The sequence below is a fragment of the Haliaeetus leucocephalus genome, unplaced genomic scaffold (genome assembly GCF_000737465.1).
Source record: "Haliaeetus leucocephalus isolate CR32 unplaced genomic scaffold, Haliaeetus_leucocephalus-4.0 Scaffold306, whole genome shotgun sequence".
Lineage (NCBI taxonomy): Eukaryota > Metazoa > Chordata > Aves > Accipitriformes > Accipitridae > Haliaeetus > Haliaeetus leucocephalus.
The window spans coordinates 6,670,010-6,690,159 of NW_010972742.1; the positions used below are offsets into that span (position 1 = coordinate 6,670,010).

At 38.3% G+C, this 20,150-nt stretch overlaps 1 protein-coding gene across 6 annotated transcripts in view; it reads left to right on the top strand.

The window, feature by feature from the left end:
* The window catches only part of CDK5RAP2 (CDK5 regulatory subunit associated protein 2), an 83,948-nt gene that overhangs the window by 51,519 nt on the left and 12,279 nt on the right, over positions 1-20,150 (top strand). For 5 of the 6 annotated variants that reach the window (XM_010570998.1, XM_010571000.1, XM_010571001.1 and 2 more), the window contains 10 exons: positions 635-902; positions 2,384-2,500; positions 4,663-5,263; positions 7,266-7,498; positions 7,585-7,650; positions 10,984-11,032; positions 11,818-12,002; positions 13,149-13,274; positions 18,527-18,643; positions 19,773-19,962. In XM_010570998.1, coding sequence (XP_010569300.1) covers positions 635-902; positions 2,384-2,500; positions 4,663-5,263; positions 7,266-7,498; positions 7,585-7,650; positions 10,984-11,032; positions 11,818-12,002; positions 13,149-13,274; positions 18,527-18,643; positions 19,773-19,962 — 1,952 coding nt within the window. The remainder of the gene's footprint in view (positions 1-634; positions 903-2,383; positions 2,501-4,662; positions 5,264-7,265; positions 7,499-7,584; positions 7,651-10,983; positions 11,033-11,817; positions 12,003-13,148; positions 13,275-18,526; positions 18,644-19,772; positions 19,963-20,150) is intronic. The other variant, XM_010570999.1, reaches the window with a different exon arrangement.

The following is a 20,150-nucleotide window of genomic DNA, read 5'->3' on the forward strand; positions in this document are numbered from 1 at the left end:
TAAATTGCCTCTGTGGCTGATGCAAAGCTATGTTGATTTTCTCAAAGGTATGAAAGTGGGCTGGTACGAAGTAGGGCCTGTTGGGTGGAGACAAAAGGAAGAAAGAAAAATACGTTCAGGAACTTGTGAAAAATAAGGAGGATCCTCAATTTAAAAAAAAAAAAAAAAGAAGGATTTCAGGGAAACGGTTACTGGGCTGTCAGACATTTACGATATAAATGAGAAGAGTGGGAAGTAGCAGTTAGAGAGGTCAGTTTGGGTGAGAAACTATTTTCCTAGGGCTTACACAAATTCAGAGTTAACTAAGACGCCTACTGACTAAAAGCCTTTGCTACTCAATGGTGAATTTGCTGTCTTGCTTCATGAACTGGAAGCCATTCACTGTGTGGCTGTGGCTGGCATAAGCAGCAGTTACTTACAGAAAATTGAACTAGTGGGATATGTGTTTTTTTCCCTCTGTATGTTTGTTTTTCATGTTGTAAGGATATTGTGATCCTATTTTCAAAACTAATGTGACAGCTGACTGATCTTACAGGAACATTTTTGTTTTTCCTGGAATGTTTGTTTATACTTCCTTTACTCGACTGTTACATGTGAGCTACCAACTCCCCATTTTATTCCATGCCTTTTTCAGACTGATTCTGCTTACCTGCCCAAGAAGTCCCGCCTGCCCGTTCTCTTGAAATCATCCAGACCATTAGAAAAGGTGCCTTTGAACTGTGGTATGCAGAAGTCAGATTCAAAACTACAGCATCGTACCAGGGCACCTTATGAAGGTCTGAAAGCATGTGAAGTACAAAACAAACAATTTCAGCCACAAACAAATGGAGAGTTATTATTGAATGAGTCTGTAACTGAAAACCTTCAAGAAGAGCCTGCACAGGAAAGCACATCAGTGAGAGGTAAATAAAGGGCAGACATAATGACTTGTAATACTGCTTGAAACAGTGGCTTCTTTTCTTGTAGCAGAAAGTCAGAACAGATCATTTTTACATATGTACAATGCTGCTTAATCTTACGATTTTCTTGGGTAGGCAACTATGTATAGATCTTGAAAAACACCTTTTTTCTTTTTCTTTTATCTTTGCCGCTAGAATGTAAAACAACTTTATATGGAATAGGAAGTGCTGTGCATACATGGCATAAAGTATATAATAAATGACAGTTTCACAGGGTGCCCACATATATGCACATATACATGTCAATGTTTAAATAAATGAAAAACTTCCTTTATAGGATGCCAAGTGTAATGAAAACTGTCTATAATGGAGACAGGAGATTATAAAAATACTGTATTTGTTTATGCTGCATAAGTAAGTTCTTCCAATATTCCACTGATCGGTCAAGTCATCTGTGTCTGTTTCCAGTGTGGCTGGGTTAATTTAAACTCAGTTGTTGACAAAGTATCTGGATCGGCAAAGTATGACAAATTGTAAGGCAGAGAACAATGGTATTATATAAAGATTTGGAGTGGTAAAAAAACCCAAAAATGCGCTTAGCAGTTAGATTAAAAACTGAGGAGAGATATAAAGGATAGGTGAGGGAGAGAGGAGGTGTAAATATATGAAATAAGATTCAATGAAGTAGCAAGTGAGCCACTGTCAAATGCAGAGATTGCAGAGACTTCACTGTTAATGATAATGTTGTTGTGGTAAGGGACAGATATGGCACAACTTTATTGTAAATACTTAAGCTGATAGGACTACAGCAATTAATTTTGGTAGGCGCAAAATCCATGGATAATTCTGAGAAGGGCAGTACTTCCAACTGGATCCTGAAATGAATCAGAACCTGTTAGGACTGCAGTCCTGTGGTTTCCTTTCCACACTGATTTCTTTACCCTGGATAACAGTTGTACTGCACACTTAGTAATTTTGAGACTTGATGCAGTGGAAGATTGCAGATTAGTTTATGATCAATGCTCATATTGGAGAAACATTTTAGCCTTTTCTCTAAGCTTAACATAAAACATATAAAAATGCACTAAAAATTGATTAACTGTTGCATTGCAAAGGGGACTTGCAGATGTTTATCTTCATTTGTTGGTAGGAAGCCTTCTCAATTCACATTCTTAGTAGTTATCCTTCTAATTAGTTCAAGTATTTTAAAAATATGTGCAAACACTGTTTCGTATGACCAGTAATGTTTGTATTACATTTTCAGTAGTTCTTCCTTAGATGATTTGCCTGTTCCAAATTGTCAGAGAACCAGGTTTGGATTTGTGCGGTGGAGTTTTTTGTTGTTCTTTTGTTTTGGTTTGGTTTTTGGTTGGTTTTGGTTTTGGTTTTGGGGGGTTTTTTTGTTTGTTTTTTTAACCATCCCCACTGAATTTTTTTTCAGTCACTTACTGACTTCTGTTTTACCTTCCCCCACTATTCTCCAGTTGACTCATTGCTCAAACTGGATAATAGTGAGGTCCAGGTGGAGTTGCAAGGTGTTGATCTGGGTACAGGGGGCAAGAATGAATATGCGATGGACAAAAATCAGCAAAACTATCAAGGTAGAGCATTTATATGGTATAGTATTAAAAAAAAATAAAATTAAAACTAGTTTCTTCTGAATTGTGCAAAATTGTAAATTACTGCAGGTAATTGTCTCCCTTGCCATTATTTGTGGGTTTTAAATCTCGTTTTCTTAGCTAGTATAGATTAATTGCTCTAAGAATCCAAGTTGGTCTTTTAAGGGTTATGCTTTCAGAAGGGCCACAGGGATTTATGAGTCTGGTTTCCAGTAAAAATAATGAGTTGTATGCCTAACTCTGATCTCTGTTGCTAACGTCCTCACTTGTGAACTCTTCTCTGAATTAAATGTTTGTTACTTATTGCTTCTGCATCTAGTTATGAACTATTGGAATGAAGCAATTGAATGATAGAATTTTGCTTATCTGAATTATTTGAAGGCATTCAACTAGGTTGAAACCTAATGGAATCTTTTAATGAAAATGTAAATAGGCTTAATACTGTGCATTAAGTGTTTCTGCATCATCCAGTAGTCTTTTTTGGGAGGGCTTGAATAACCTGGTTAACATGTTATGTATAGAGTACAGAGGATATGGTCAAGTTTGTAATCCTTTGTCAAATCATTAATTTTATTTGTATAAGTAGTTCCACTGAAGCCAGTCAGTTGGTTTGCAGGATCATGCTCTATGTGTGCCCTTTGTGTGTGTGGACACATATATGCTCAGAGAGCTTATTAGTTCTTCAATTAAAGGGCAGTGTTTCATTAAAAAGTGTAACCAGTATTCTAATCAGAAATATTTCTTCCCTAATATCTGTATTTATTTATTTTATTATCTGGAACGTTTGTGTGAAATCAGGACTGCAGAGTTTAAGAGTTCATCTAGTATCTGGGGTTTTTTTCCATCTTGGTCCGCAACCTTCTTTGACATTTGTGTTACTGCAGCAACCAACTGCTAGAGAAGGAGGGGAAGCTAATGAACTTAAGTGTTGCATTCCCTTATTCAATGTGTCGTCTTGAATTCATACATGGGCATTTTCTTGGAAGCATTTCTATCCTGTGATTCTGTCACCTTTGGAATGACATGCATAATGGTGTGCAGCAATCTGTGTACTGCAGAGAACATCATCTAGCCTTAATTTCAAATATGTTGATATCCCAGTATTGCAGCTTCATTTTTTTCTGGCTTTTAGGTTATATTTGTTTTTAATTTCTTGTGCTTGGGCTTGACTTGGGCCTTCATATACAGCTGCCCCCCCTGAGATTTTGTACTGATTTAGAGCTTGAACCTGGGCATTTGAATTCTCCATGGAAACCAATTTGAAAGTATTAAGACCTCCGCAAGATCAATGAATGACTCCCAAAAGGGAGGTTCTAATTTGTAGTGATCTTTTGCAGAACTAATAGAAGGAGAAAATTTAATTTACTGGTAACCAGAAAATAACCATTTTCCTAGATACTTACACGTACAGCCCTTAACACACACAGAACTATAAACATAGAATATATGTAGGAATATATAGCTTTTATTGGTCTGAATCTGGGGTGATTGCATTACTTATGAATGGCAAAGTCAACTAAGGGATGTGATGTGCATGCCAGATGAGTGCCAGTAAAACCTTTAACACCAAACATTTTTATGGATTTTGTTTAGAACACATTTTTAAAAGTTATTAAAGCCCCTTTTTAAAAATTTTACTATTTTGTTGGTAATCTTTTAAAAACTTCACTGACTTTATGCTCCAGTTGGTTTTATATAGAATTTTTGAACTGAGGAGAAAAAAAATATTTAATTAGAAGTTTTAGGAAGAACCATTTAAAGTCAGAGAGTCTACTTTTAAATCTCAGTGCCTTATGTTTGAGGTTATCATCTTTGTGGTTGGAAAGGTCTGGGCTTCATCAGTGTCTGATTCAGGACTGCGTATAGCAAAAGTAATTTTCAATCATTTGGGAAAAGAAAGTGGGTGTATTTTGAGTATTGTTTATTTGAAAGGTGATAAGGGGTTTGAAATATTTAATGTGCAAGGTGAATTAATGGGCAAATCATAGAGGTCAAAAGTCCAAAACTAATATTGTATAGTTTGTAATTATTCTGCAGTTTTATTCTGTTATTATAGAAGTAAATGAATTCATTCTGGTGCTGTTAAGAACAGAATGTCAGATAAAGAAGTATTAATATTCACACGCAAGCCTCCTGTTTTTCAGAAATGCAAAATCATCATAACATTAGCAACGTGAATATCCGTTGTTCATTAAAAGAGATAAATGAAGAGTTTTATTCCATGGAACATGAGGACGTTGACTCAGCCACTGCATATTCAGGTTCCAAGTCCCTGCGTGCTCTCAAATTGAGTGTAACAAGTACAGATGCATTTGATGACTATGAAGTCATAGATGATATAGAAGAATTGAAACAAAGAATTAAGAACATGAAGTCTGAGCTCGAAAAGTACAAAATGTTCATGTTTCATTTACAGACCTCTGACCAGGTTTTATCGAGTGGTATTTCCAATATAGTTTTGAGTGACACAGCCTTGCCCATGGAAGGACATGTTACACAAGTGCAAGATACAGCTATGCAAGAAATCAAAACATTTTGTGGTGTCCATCAGCTGATGGATTACGAGATCCACACTGAAAATAGGAATTCAGAGTCTTCAAAGGCACCTGATACACGGACAGCACAAAACCTTAAGGAACCACTATCAGCAAATGAGGCAGAACTTGAAAAAGAGCAAATTGCAAATACGCATCTTGATGAAGTGTATCATCTTCAGAACAAACTGAGAGAAACATCACCATCCAAGTGAGTAAAGCTATTACTGTTTCAGGTTCCTTTTTGTAAACAGCAATACCAAATAACATAGGAAAATAATACAAATATAATTTTAATTCACATAGGAGCGTGTTGTTATAGTAAAGGCTAAATTTCACTAACATTAACATAAAGCAACTGAAACGTTTAGTTAAGAGATGCCCTGAAGTACAAAACAGTATTTGTCTTGCAATAGAACTGCTCCTGATAAGCTTATATCATTCTCTGTAACGATTCTGTGCCACACATCTGTGTCTCTCCCCACACCTCAGATCCACAACTCTCTTTGCTGCAAGACATCCTCTCTTGAGCAAAGTTAGATCTCCTCGGGTTACTCTGTGAGATGGGTTGACCTCTGTAATCAAAATATTACAGTTTTGCATCACTCAGTTTTTTTTCAGGTGACAAGTGTAAGAAAATGGAACACCCCATTTAAGGTAGAAATGTTTTTGTGGGCAGTTAGTTGGCAGACTCATGCTAGCCCTTCTATTTGTGTGAGCAGACTTTATGTGTAAAATAAGAAGTTTATGCTCTAGTTATAATTTATTTTGCAGTTGAGTGCCGTAATGCCTTCCTTTGAAGGATGTGAAAGTAGATATATATAGAAATTAATGAATGAAATTTTATAGCATAAGCTCATAAGCTGGAAGATCATTTATGGGAGGCTGGAAAGTATCAGTCTTGTTTTTTGTATGATAAGACTGGGGGCAACATTTTGGCTTGCATATATACAAATCACAGACATAGAATGGGGTCCCGTAAGACCAAACCTTTTTCAACTTCCCCTCCACTTTTTCCCCCCTCTAATATTGTTATTGTCCTGAGGGCCTACAGAACGGCAGGAAGTATAATAAAGAAAGGTATTCAGCCTTTGGCTTTCTTTGGAATGCTTGAGTAGAAATATTTGGAGACACTGAGCAACCACCAACATGGACTATTGTATATCTCTTAGTATTACTATCATAAAATACAATTGTGCTACATAGTACATATAAATTTACATACCTTGAAAATATACCTCATCCATTTTGCAAAGGAAGATCTAACTGTAAATTAAGGAATGAGACAGTATGGATTGCTGTAAAGTTTTTATGGCCACTGTCTAGGACAACTGCATGAGTCACAAGTGACAGACCCAAAAATGAGTTATGCATCTCTTCCTATACAAATGACAATAAAAATTCTATAACAACCCACACCATCATAGATTTTGTTTATGCCCCATATTTTGTTTGATTCCCTGCATCTTTTCAGATCCTCTCCCTTTTTCTCTCTACTATGATTCTGTATGATTCTGTAGAAAGACGTCTATCTGTGAACAGACAGTGGCAGTGTAAAGGGGATGTCTATATTTGCAAGTGTAGAATAAATTCAGTTGATCTGAGTTGAAATTTATATCCTGGCTTGTGGAGTACAAGAGTTTGGACACTACAGTGGTTGTCATGGTCATGTCTCTGGTAATAAACATGCAGAGATGTGCAGAATTTTCAGACTGGGTGAAACCATCAGCTCAGAAAGTCCAGTATTGTGCTCCTGGCAGGAAATACATAAAGTTTCAGAAGAAGTAATAGCTCTATCTGTTCTTCCATAGTGAATTAAAAAGAAAAAAAAACAAAAAAACCCCAACCAGTCAGGAAAAATATCTGTACTGTTAAAAATTCTTTTCGTGTATTCACTCTTACTTACTTTAATTTGGCAGCTTTGCATGCCATCCGCGTTATTTCCAAGCAGACAAACAAGTCATCACCTTAGTTGCTGCCCATCTTATAAATGAAGCACTTAAGTGAAAGATAATAACCCACAAGTTATACCTATAAATACAAAACTCAACAATTAGAGACAATACATTTCTTATTGTGACTGTAAAAGCATTTTTAAAGAAATAGTCGCACAATATTAGATTTTAAGAATATAAGTTTAATTCACTTTTTATTTATACTTAAATGTTATTTATGGTCAGAAAACTACTTTAAAGATAAATTCATTTTCTCAGATATGATTCATTAGTTCACTCACAAGCTCGAGAACTCTCCTTTCAATGCCAACAAATTAAAGAGATCCGCAGTGGTTGCGTCGCTTACCATCAACATCTGACGAGCCTTATTAAAGCTTTTGAGGAACTGCTTCAAGCCAGTGATGTAGACTATTATGTTGCTGAAGGCTTCCGTGAGCAATTGAATCAAAGTGTACTATTGTTTGAGAAGCTAGAAAGGAAATTCCTGTATGGTAAGTAGCAGTATTTTGTGCTTATTGTCTGAGATACATTAATGTTCTTGAAATTCGAAGTGTTTTTTTTTTTTTTATCTTTTTAGTGAAAGGGAAGCCTTACTTCCTCTTGGTTGCTTTTAAATGGTTTATAGGGAGGAGTATCTTGGAAAGTAAAATTTTAGGGCTTCAGCAAGACTGGATTTTACTTTTGTAGTTGTTCTCTGTATTGACACCTTCTATTTTGCATTGTTTATCTTAGCACATGCATATTTTAACTGTTCAAAATATAGTGGTTATAGTTTAGTAAAAGTTTAGTTACAAGTAGGCTTCAGAATTTTCTATTTCAGGAAACAGCCCAGCTGACTTTGTTGAGCCTAAGCACTGGGTATCTCCATTGAAAGGTTCTCATTGGGCATGGTTCGCAGTTGGTTTTTAACACAGTCTATGCTTAACTAAAAAGAGAAAATTACAGGTCTTGAAGTTCTTCCCCTAAAGTGCAGTTGCTTGCAAGAAGGGTAAATGCAGTACAGAGATGTGGGCTATGCTTTTTGAGTGAAAGAAGAAATTATCATATAGCAGTCCATCTAGGAAATTTTCTATGGCCAATGCCTTTAAAGAAACTGCAAGGAATCCTGCATTCCACAGTTGGAAGATAATACCATGCTGATTTGCACATTATTGATATTCCTGTAGAAATAACGCAAGTTAAATTGTATGCAGGTGTAAAATCACCTGTTACTGAATGAACCAAGAAAAAGAGCCGTAGACTTTATGGAGAAACCCACCCAAATGGTGCAGATAGAAAATTAAAATAAGGGAGGAGAAAGGGAAAATCTATTTGGTTAGAAGGCAGAGAAGAATAATTCCTTTCAGAATTTTGAGTAGCTCATGAATTTAAGAGACTGTGGAGTTGCAGATCAGTGTGTATTGGAGGGTTTCTGTAGGGCATAATAGTAGAACAAGAGCCTCTTGAGCAGGGGTCCTAGGAGAAGACAAGAGAAGTGCAAGGTCCTGCACATGGGTCGGGGCAATCCCAAGCACAAATAGAGGCTGTGTGATGAGTGGATTGAGAGCAGCCCTGAGGAGAAGGACCTGGGAGGGTGTTAGTTGACAAGAAGCTCAACATGACCCAGCAACGCGTGCTTGCAGCTCCCGTGTCCTCAGCCACATCAAAAGAAGCACGACCAGCAGGTTGAGGGAGGCAGTTCTCCCCCTCTACTGTGCTCTCGTGAGACCCCACCTGCAGCACTGCATCCAGATTTGGGGTCCCCAACATAAGAAGGACACGGACCTGTTGGTGTGGGTCTGGAGGAGGGCCACGAAGATGATCAAAGGGCTGGAGCACCTCTCCTATGAAGACAGGCTGAGAGAGTTGGGGTTGTTCCGCCTGGAGAAGAGAAGGCTCCGGGGAGACCTTCTAGCAGCCTTCTAGTACCTAAAGGGGCCTACAGGAAAGCTGGGGAGAGACTTTTTACAAGGGCAGGTACTGATAGCACAGGGGGTAATGGCTTTAAATGGAAAGAGGGTAGATTTAGATTAGGTATAAGGAAGAAGTTCTTTATGGTGAGGGTGGTGAGGTCCTGGGAGAGGTTGCCCAGAGAGGTTGTGGCTGCCCCATCCCTGGCAGTGTTCAAGGCCAGGTTGGATGGGGCTTTGAGCAACCTGGTCTAGTGGAAGGTGTCCCTGACATGGCAGGGGGGTTGGAACTAGATGATCTTTAAAGTCCCTTCCAACCCAAACCGTTCTATGATTCAATGGTGTTAGAGAAAGCTTAGTGCTGAATGGAGTTTATACCCAGGAAAGGACATTGTAATGTGTACCAGTAAGCAAAGTCCCTTTAATTATCAGTGACAACTGGCATATTGTCTGAAAAATGGGAGCTTACACATCTGAAAATGCTCTTGTCCTTTGACTGTTTATCCCAGCTTTCCCAAACAATAGGTGGGGAAACATTAAGCTGGAAAGGCAAAGCCTTAAATGTCTAAAAAGTGGGACCGTATTAGGAGATGTATTACTCCTAACATTTCTAATTATTTTCCTAAGAGACCTGCATCTTGCTGCCAAATAGTCTAGCTGGTTAAGAAAAGCATGCTATCTTTCATAATAGAGAGCTAAAATGCAACCATGTTTTGTAAAATGAGCATCAAAATTGACATTTATCACCTGAGGGAAGAGTATATCATGCATATTGCCTTCAGTCTGTAGTTTGAAGAAAGTTAGCAGCAAAGCAATGGAAAAGGGATGCTATCATGAGTGAAATTCAGCAAGAAAGACCTTTTCCTATCGTTGCCAAGTGTTGTTCTTTCTGACCCAGCTAGCAATACTTCCACAGATGTCAGCTGCCAATCTGACATCTTCAGCGAAACACTTGAGGTGGCCTGAAATAGGGACCCTGACGCCCAGGTCTTCCTGAATTGGCTCTAGAAGATTCACTTTGTTCAGAAACTTTCAGGGCCGAGCCATACAATTATCTGTATTCTGCCTTTCATTACAGATAGTGGCAGCGTGTTGCAGTTTTGATTGCTGATATAAAGGAGTTGTATATGAGAAAAAGGTACTACGCCTAGTGTGTCATAGCAGAGTAACAAAAGATTGAGTGTATTCAACGATTTCAGTGGCTACAGAGATTTCTTGCATTACAAATGAGAAGACTGTGTAGTGAATAAACATTAAATGCCTTTAAACCAACAGATGGTATCCTATATACTATGAAAAGTCACTGACGAGCGAGACAGTTCAATATATCTAACACAATGGTGTTGCATTGAATCACACATTAAAATAAAATGACGTTTGTAGGGTTATAAAGAACATCCAGCGTACTAAGAATTGACTGTAAAGAAGCAGCATAAACAACCGTCTGTCTCTGCATTTCCATCCTGACCTTCAGTTCATTTCCCCTAAAATTTCAGCTGTGCGACTCTTGCCTGCCACTTTTGCTTAATTGCACAAAAATTTTAGAATATGGGGAGCCAAGGTGACACCATGAAGCTCTTACTTCCTTACTCAAATTAGGGTCTGAGTCCAGGTCTCTTGCGCTGAATTGTGCTTGTGTTCACACACTCTACCACTGAGAATACTGCAGGCAAAATCCTGTGTATGCCCCTTTATTAAGGATAACTGGTTAGCCTGACTCTGGCTGGGCAAAATCCAAGTGTGGTGGAATTGTTTTTATATCATTTTGGTTGAAGAAGTAATGGCATGTACCCCTAATTATTTTGCCATAATCTGTATGCTAACTAAAACACCAAGGCTGTAAAATCTGGCACCTGTGGTACCTAATAATTTTTTCTGAACTATGGAGAAAGCTATTGCTTTGTTGCTGGGCTATTAAAAGTTTTGTTCATGTACAGCATTTGACACTGATACACAGCGTGTTGAGTATCTGTTGACTTCTCCAATTTCTCATTAATTTACCATTCTATATTTAAATAGTTTAAGATGGAGGGGGAAAAAGTATAATTCTCAATATCTGTTTTTAATCAGGTATTTCTGCTTTGCAGGAGAATCAATAGGTGCAGAAGTTACTATACTTTACGAATTAGCTCCAAGGTAAGAGTGCAATTCAAACATATGGTTGTTTGATAAATTGATAAGGATGCTCCATGTTTTGTAGCACAACTTCCACTGTTCTGCTTTTTTGGGAGGGCTTTGCTTATATTGCCTGTTTCATTAATATCCATTTTATTAATAAAAAATCCATAGAAAACAAACTAAGGCTTTTTTCCACTCTTCTTATCAAACAGCTGAGATACTGAGAGGAAGCGTCATGGAGCATACCAGGATTGTTCCTTTCACGAACAAACAAAACATGTGCCATAATACACTGCTGGGTATTTTCAGATATCCTAATTGCAGCTGCTAGGAGGGATAGTCAGCTGCCTTTCTGTTTCTGTGACCTTGGGGGCTGGCTTAGGATCTCTGAAGTACAGTGCTGTGGAAGTTCATTCTCAAAACACCCTTACGCTGAAGGTGAAGAGAGCAGGTGTTGTTATGCTGCATATGTTGGTTTTATGCCAGCCTGGGATTCTTATGTGCTACAGAAGTCCTCAGCTGCCTGTTCGAGGCAGTGTGAGATCCCCTAACACGAAGGTGACTCCCTAGTGCTGGAACGTGAACACGAGGCTGGAGGTCCATTGATTATTCCTGCTGACTTTAGTGAGGTCTGAATTTTAGTCTTGATATGTACCTCTGATGTGTAGTGGTTTGTCATGTTCTGTCGCAGAAACTCACTTGCTTTACTTGTGACCTGTAAATTTGATACCATGCTCTCTGTTCATGCTTTCAAAGTAATAAAATAATTTTTGTATTTTAAAACGTTTTGTTTGGCACAAAAGGGATAATGACAAGAACACCACAAGGTACCAGCAACTGAAGGATGAATCACCTGTACCATCTGCTCTTCATAGCTTGTCTGACTTTGATTTGTCAGAAAAGTCATCTCTTGGATCACCTGAGCACAGACATGACCTAGAAGGACAGCATGGCACACTGGCACTTCTGCCAAGCAAGTTTCCCCCAGGTAATTTTTTTTCCCCACTGATGATTCACTAGATATTGGGAAAACGTGATAAATAAGACACAAGGGAACTAATTAAGAAATAATGAAGAATGTTTGTCTGCTTCAGCTTTCCAGTATCTTGCATAATCATTGCAATTTCAGTAATAAGGCATACAGAGATGACAACGATTTGAACTACCTCCTGTTTGAAACAAAATTAACTATGATATTTTGTGTCTTTGTTGTTTTAGACTATCATCTTTTACAGTACTCCAGACAGTCTTTAAATAGACAAGTTATAAGGGGAAAATAGACAATTGTCAAGAGATTATTACATTGAAAAAGAGAGATTTTCTAATTTTATAAAAGCCAGTGTTGTGTTTCCTTGAGAATTGTAAGTGCTGCATAATTAATAAGTGGTGTCATGTTTGACCTGGATAGTTTCACTAAACACAAGTGATGCTTGCAGTAGTTTGTTATAGGCAGTGATGAAAATTTAATAGCTGAGATAGCACGTACTGTTCAGGAGAAAAATATTGCAGAGTAAACCAGGAGTGTGTGACATGGATAAACTGACAAATAAGATAGTGACAGTTAGAACAGATAAGTTCCTGAGTAAAGCTGAAACTTACAACCAATGCAAGAAAAATTGTAGAATGGCAAAGCAAGAAGGAAAAGGTATGGTAATGAAACTTGATAGAACAGATTTATTTATTATGGTATGCATTGTGTAAGTCAAAGTCAAATTTATATCTGAGTTGCTCTGGTAAGCTTCCTGTTGTTATAAGGAAAAATGTATACTATTGGTGCATTGAGCCTGAATGTGAAGCTGCATTGCAGACCTTTGGATTCATTTCCCAGTACGGGGAATGTTTTAACTAGATAAAATTGTTGTCTACTACAGTTTTGTAGGATGAAGAAATTTAAAGAGCCTTAAAAGTGGACCATTGTTTAAGTTAAAATGTAGAGTAGGAGTTTTCACTAAATGCACAGTTTGAGCATTATATGGAAAAAGACTGTTGTGGAGTCAGATATTTAATGTCTGCCACTTTGAACAGCTCTGTATCATTTCTTAATATTAACACATATTAGATTTGACAGGAGTACATAGTGTAAAGGAATACAGTCATTTACTCTAAATAAGAAGTGGTCTCTTGGTTTATTTAGAGTTATTAATGGAGCATCTGCAAGAAATTAGAATCCTGAGACAACGTTTAGAATACTCCATAAAAACTAATGAGAGACTGAGGAAGCAGCTTGAGAGACAAATAACAGACAAGGAACTTGATCAAGGTAAGAATTTATTTTATGACAGATTAAATCCGCCTTTCCTGCTTAAAGCCTGAGGGATCAAATGCTGCTGAAAATGTTTTGTGTGCTTTTTTGAATTAACCCCACCCCTTTACAGTTGGAAAATTATGTGCCTTTCTCTGAGTACTGCTGCATCTTGAGCTCCATCAGCAGACACAGCTTTTCCACGCTGCCCGTAGAGTGGCATAAATACAGATCTAATGTGCCTTTTCCTTGAGTCCATTGCTTGAAGTGTATCCAGTACCGATGCACAAATCTTTTATGGGATACAGGTACACCACGCAGCTTCAAACCTACAGTTGCACATATTGCTAAGAGAACAGGACTACCAGGTAGTTTTATGACATTTGATGATGCTGTGGTTGAATGTCATACAGAGAATTGAAAGACCCTTCTAGTTCTGTTATCAGCAAACAGCCTGCTTTTTAATTTTTTTTTTTATTTTTGTGCCTTTGGGATATCATTATTGTTGGAAAGGTCTTGGATTTTAGGATGTCATCCTCTTTTAATTCTCTGCCATGTCCGGCCAGGGACAGTTGCAGGAGAGGAAGCCCATTTTATCAACATAATTTCAGTGGGGCCTGGGCCCAGTATGAGTACAGGAGGACGTGCTTTGCTCTAAATTACATTGCTGCTATTGATCCACAGTAGGAATTTTGTGGAATTAGCTTTCCTACACCTACTTTGTGTATACCTGGTGTGGTCAGTACAGCACCACTGCTAACAGGACTGTTGGAGGTGCCTTCTCTGGGATTTTCTGACTGCTTTAAAGCCAGCTTGTGTTTACATACAGGGACAAAATATCTGTAAGACAGAGCCTAGGCCACGGTGTTCAGCTTGTCATTTGAATTGATTGGTGTGATAAATATGTTCTACACAAAATGACATAGTGAATTTTTAATGAGAAATACCTGACAGAAACTGATGGAAATTTTAACATGGAGTTGGTTTTCATTCTAAACTCTAATATAAAGCAGTGGAGGAAAAATACTAAAAATAGGTATGCAAATTCAGAGTCACTGCTCTCTGTTGCTAGTGTTCAGCATCTTTGAAAGCCAAGCTCTGTGGTGCATTTAAAACTTTTCACAAGAAGGTAGCCAGGCTTTCACTAAGGATGCTTTTGTAGCACCTTTTCAAGCACACCACGACACCATACCAGGCATACTTTCCTACACTTTACTGTGTTCTTGCTCTCCTTCCCACATTTCCCCCCATAGGACCATTGATTAATATGCAATATTACTCAGACTGGAAGCAGGCAATAAATACATACATGCTTTCCTTTTACTCAGTTTCACTAATATTGACATTAGGTTCATTATGTTTTACATCATCCCCATGATCCATTTCTGTTGTTGTTTAAATGGAGACTACCTGCAAATGGCAGTTTGCTTTCAGGAAAAATTTACAGTGATGGAAAGGTGTATAAAAAGCATCCATTTCATTCATGAAGTATTTACACTGCTGGAAAGGCATACTGTTCTTGTGAAATAACCACACTGAAACACTTCCAACTCTTTTACAGCTTCATAAAGATTCTGGCAAGGGCATCCATTAATGCAGTGAAAGTATATTTTCTTTATAAACTGTCTTATGCCTTCCATCTGTCTTCTTGTTGCCTTAGCGCATCTACGAATGCATGGAGGAGAAATTTGGAAAAGAAAGGAAAAAAGCAACTACCTGTTAGAACAGCTCCTTTTTGTTACTATGTTCTTTCAGTGCTTCCTGTTTCTCTCTGTTTTGAAGATCTCTTTCATGTTATCAGATATATGTATTCTCTCTTCTAGTAATGATGATACTTTTTTTCCAAATAGATGGGCTTTTTTTGACTTTCAGTGTAAAAAAAGTTCCTAAGTGAAGTTGAAGCAGATTTTAGCTTTGGGACATAATAATTCAAAACAATTTTTTTACTTTTAACTTAATACTCTGTATTGGGTTTGCGTGGCAAGGTTTTGGTAGCAGGAGGCTACAGGGGTGGCTTCTGTGACAAGCTGCTAGAAGCTTCCCCTATGTCCGACAGAGCCAATGCCAGCTGGCTCCAAGACGGACCCAAGATTGGCCAAGCCAATCAGCAACAGTGGTAGCACCCCTGGGATAACGTATTTAAGAAGGGAAAAAAATTGCTGCGCAACAGCAATTGCAGTAGGAGAGAGGAGTGAGAACATGTGAGAGAAACAACCCTGCAGACCCCCAGGTCAGTGAAGAAGGAGGAGGAGGAGATGCTCCAGGCGCCGGAGCAGAGATTCCCCTGCAGCCCGTGGGGAAGACCATGGTGAGGCAGGCTGTCCGCCTGCAGCCCAGGGAGGTCCACGGTGGAGCAGATCTCCACCTGCAGCTGGTGGAGGACCCCACGCCGGAGCAGGGGGATGCCCGAAGGAGGCTGTGACCCCGTGGGAAGCCCACGCTGGAGCAGGCTCCTGGCAGGACCTGTGGCCCCGTGGAGGGAGGAGCCCACGCTGGAGCAGGTTTGCTGGCAGGACTTGTGACCCCGTGGGGGACCCACGCTGGAGCAGGCTGTGCCTGAAGGACTGCAGCCCGTGGGAAGGGACCCCCTGCTGGAGCAGTTAGTGAAGAACTGCAGCCTGTGGGAAGGACCCACATTGGAGAAGTTTGTGGAGGACTGTCTCCTGTGGGAGGGATACCATGCTGGAGCAGGGGAAGAGTCTTATATTTTCTCTCCCCTGTTCAGCTTAGTAGGGAGAGTGACAGAGTGGCTTTGGTGGGCACCTGGCATTCAGCCAGGGTCAACCCACCACATATCCTTAGTTTGTTTTCCTTTAAAAAACAAAACCAAGTTGTAACATACTTAATTGTTGCTGAGAACCTGTTAAATTCATGTGATATGGAGTTGTTTGTTCAACCAAAGTTAATGCATAGAATTATTCTTGTCCAATAAATATCATATGGATGTATATATACACATCTGCCCACTATTTTTGCCATGCTATTTTTAATATTTAGATTCTCTAAGTATTTAAATGCCTCTAGGCTTCTAGTATTCTATAAATGACTCAAGTGCTGGTAATGACTACATCGTTACTGTAGAGCTGAGGTTTGCAGTGCAAGTAGAACTAAAATAATTGCTTCAATCATTTCAAATGTTAGGCTTCAAAATAAAATCAAAGGTTTAATTTTGAGTTTCCTAGGTTTCAAATGTTATTAATAGCAGTTAACTTTAAAAGGGGGTTTTGTTTGCTTTTTTGTAACCCATAAGTAACTAATGTATCTACTCAGACTTACCTTCAGCTTTTGTATGCCTTTATTTTGCTTTACCTGGGAATGAATATTTCCTTCCTCTTTGCTGTGATTTTCAATAGTGCCTGTCTTTCAGTCAGTGTTTCCTTTGAAACCTTCAAGGTACACTTCCTCAGCACTCATTTTTTAGCACAAAACATAATGAAAACTCAAGTGTATTGCAGTTGTAGGCCCTGATGCTCCACTTTACTCTGGTTAGGTGGACCTTTGCATCTATGGAGAGCGTAATTGATGTCAGCAGGGCTCTGCACAGAAGTAGTAGTCTCAGTAGTGGGTCAAATTGCAGGATTGTGGCCTTATTACCACTGGCTCTACATTATCCCTTATTATGTAAGATAGCTGATAGTTATATTCTAAAGCCTTTCAGTAGAACTGTGATAGTGTAACTTTTCAAATAGGATAAAGCTGGGTGATGGGCAATAAATTAAATTAGAATCAAGATGAGACCATCAAGCCTTGCCACTTCAAGTTGAATTGCTTTGTTAAAATCTGAAAGGAAAAAGCCTTTTGAGTTCACATAGCTACCTCAACTCTTTAACATATAGATAGTAAAATGCCATTAGTGGCAGGCTTCTAGAGCCTTTGAGTCTTTCAGTAACGACAAGAGGTGCATATCATGGCACACTACATCCCAGTTAGGTAGTGGGTAAAAGCTTCAATTGGGATTACAATAAAATGAGATTACTCAGAGGAAGTGCAGCACATCAAATTGAATTGAACTGCTAGAGCTGAAAGGCATCCTCTTCATGCATTCAGCTAATTTTTTTGCCAGCTGGTTATTTCTCTGTTAACCAAATAGTTGACACTCATGTAGTTATCTCAAGCTTTAAAGCGTAGGAGATACTGGGATAACCAATCAAGTGAAAAATACTTTTAATAGTAATGTTAATTCCGGTGGGTCCTGAGGTGTTTTACTCACTATAAGCAGGTTATAAAGGGCAATAACAATTACTTGACTTGCATTTCAGAGGCAGCCACCTTGAGAGTGGAATGTGGCACTTTTCAGACTGTACTGTAACATTAGACATTGCTGTGGGATGAGTAGCATAAATACAGTACATTATGAGGATTACCTAGGCTGGAATTTCACTGACTAGATACACGATTTAACACTTACATTCATACAACTAGCGCAGTAGGATCCTCAGGGTAGAATTGATCACCCTTAAGTTTCTAAAAGTTAGACATCTAAATCTGTGCCAGGTACCCAGAGTTTCTCATGGAGGCACTGGAGAGAAGTACATCTCTTCAGAGGACAGGGCATCTCATCTGCAGAAACGTGTGCAGAGGATACATTGGATGAGTCACTCTCTGGAGATGCCTGTTTCGCCCCATGACTATTGATGGTTGATCAACACTGGTTCAGTTGTCTAAATTTGAGATGCACAAATTTAAGAGGGATGAATCTTCATCCTTGTGATCATAAATGGGTTCTCGGTTTGTAATCAGAGGCAAAGACAGTGATTCCAGCCTTACGCTCTAGACTGGCATGGTAACAAATCTATTATCAGACTATTTATGTTTCCTGCATTAACCATTGTGGATGAGTTGGTAGAATCTAGTGGTCCTCCGCAATGGTGTCATTAACTACAACAGATTATGAACAGAGCAAGACTGAAGTATATGGTAAACCTTCCTACAGTTTGCATTATTTTCAAAGAATAGCAATGTCACAAAATACTCCTGCATTTTGTCCTGTTGGAATATTAGCTGATAGGTAAAGACTGCCAGGGATAATTTGCAATTTTGGTAATGGTTGCCCAGCAATGAGAGGTACTTGTGATGCAGGGCTTTGGATTACTTGGCATTAACCTGAACTGCCTTTTAGTCTGTAGGGATAACCTTCAAAATATATGGGGGAGAAATATCTTCCATAACATGTTTTTCTGCAATTTTTTTGAATTGTTCTTGTCTGGAAAGTTTAATCTTTAATGACCTAGAGATGACTCATAAATCATCTTTTATGTATATATTTATAGGTTCTGCAAACATTTTTATCCATGGCTCAGAGCAGCATAATTCCCTGACTTCTGAAATACATTTCCTGAGGAAGCAAAATCAAGTTCTGAATGCAATGCTAGCAAAAGGATCCAGAGGTAAAAATGTAAAACTGTGCTTTACAGGAGTAGACTGCAACTCATTCCAGATCAGAAAACCATAAAATATTAACAGTCCGTTCATTAAACTGGCTTAACCATTCTTCCCACCCCTGAAATTCTATGCTCAACTGTAAGCATTCAAACTGGGGTTAATAATAATAAAGGAGTAGCAGTAATGCTCCTTCTTTCTGTATATTTGTAGCATTTTCCATTTGATATTTACTTTCATTTCTCCGTTCTTCTTTTTGCATTCCTTTCTTTTTATACATTCTTTTTCCTCTTCCCCCTGTGCCTTTTGTTACCATTTTCTTGCTCCTTTTTCCCCATGCTTCCATACTGAAGCCCTCATAAGAAAAAAAAGAAAAACAGCCCTAGAATAGTGTTATTGCTGAAAACAAAACCATGCAGTACAGAAGAGTTTCAAAGGGGAGCAAACTAATTATACTTAGGTTCCGAAATCTGCTACAGAGGCTTGACTGAACAGGCCAAGTCATCTTTTTTGAAACACTTCAGAAGAGAACAGAACTGAGGGAATCCATTTGGAAGTATTTGTAATCTCTTGAGATTAATTTTAAACTTTTGTCATTCTCACAGCTGTGAAGAGAGAATCTTAAAGTCTTCCCTCTTCTTTTCCCCCAAGAAAACCAACAACTTGCCAACTAGGTCTTAAAAGCAGCTTAAGCCATAATTAGGTTATAAGTCTCCATATTTTCAGACTATGTAAAAGCACTGGTGCTTCTTCCAGAGTCATGTATTCTCTGATCTGTTCTGGTGCATCTTTGGCCTATCAGTTTGTTCAAGTTCTACTTTTTTAATTAATATATTCACACTTTTGTTTGTTGAATACTATCCTTCTGACCAAATTCCAAGAGGTGTTGGGGGCATTTGGCATATAAGGCTGTACATAGGTTTTTACTGGGACTTTGTAAATCCTGGGGGTTAAATGTTCCACGTTACAGAAAATGCACCTAGCAAAAATCATTAGAAAATTGAAATACTGAAATATTAAAACTCACAAGAGCAGCTGTTATTTTCTGACAGTCTCTGAAAAAGCTGGTTTTGTTAAAAAGCGTAGCTTTAGTAGGTTGTGGGGATTGCAAATATCTTGTGTTTCTTTTTCTTTCAGATAAACAGAAGGAAAATGAAAAGTTAAGAGAATCTCTTTCTAAAAAGAATGCAATCATTGAGCATCTTCATGAGGATTATGAATGCATCAAGAAAGAAAATGAAAGGTTGCAAAAACAAATTGGCCAAAAGGAAGATGAAACCAGATATCTGACATGTCAAATTTACAGCAGTCGTAATGAATTAAACAGGTATTGATTCTGTCCACATTTAGACATTCATTTAGAGAAGAAAACTGTCAATGTGACAAGCATGTGTTTAGCCATAGCCATTAACATTAATGAGGTACACAGATATATTCAAAAGGCAAGGGAAAAATTACAGAGGAAAAGGGAATGGATTTTAGATTTTGAAACAAAATGTAAGAATTTAACTTTTA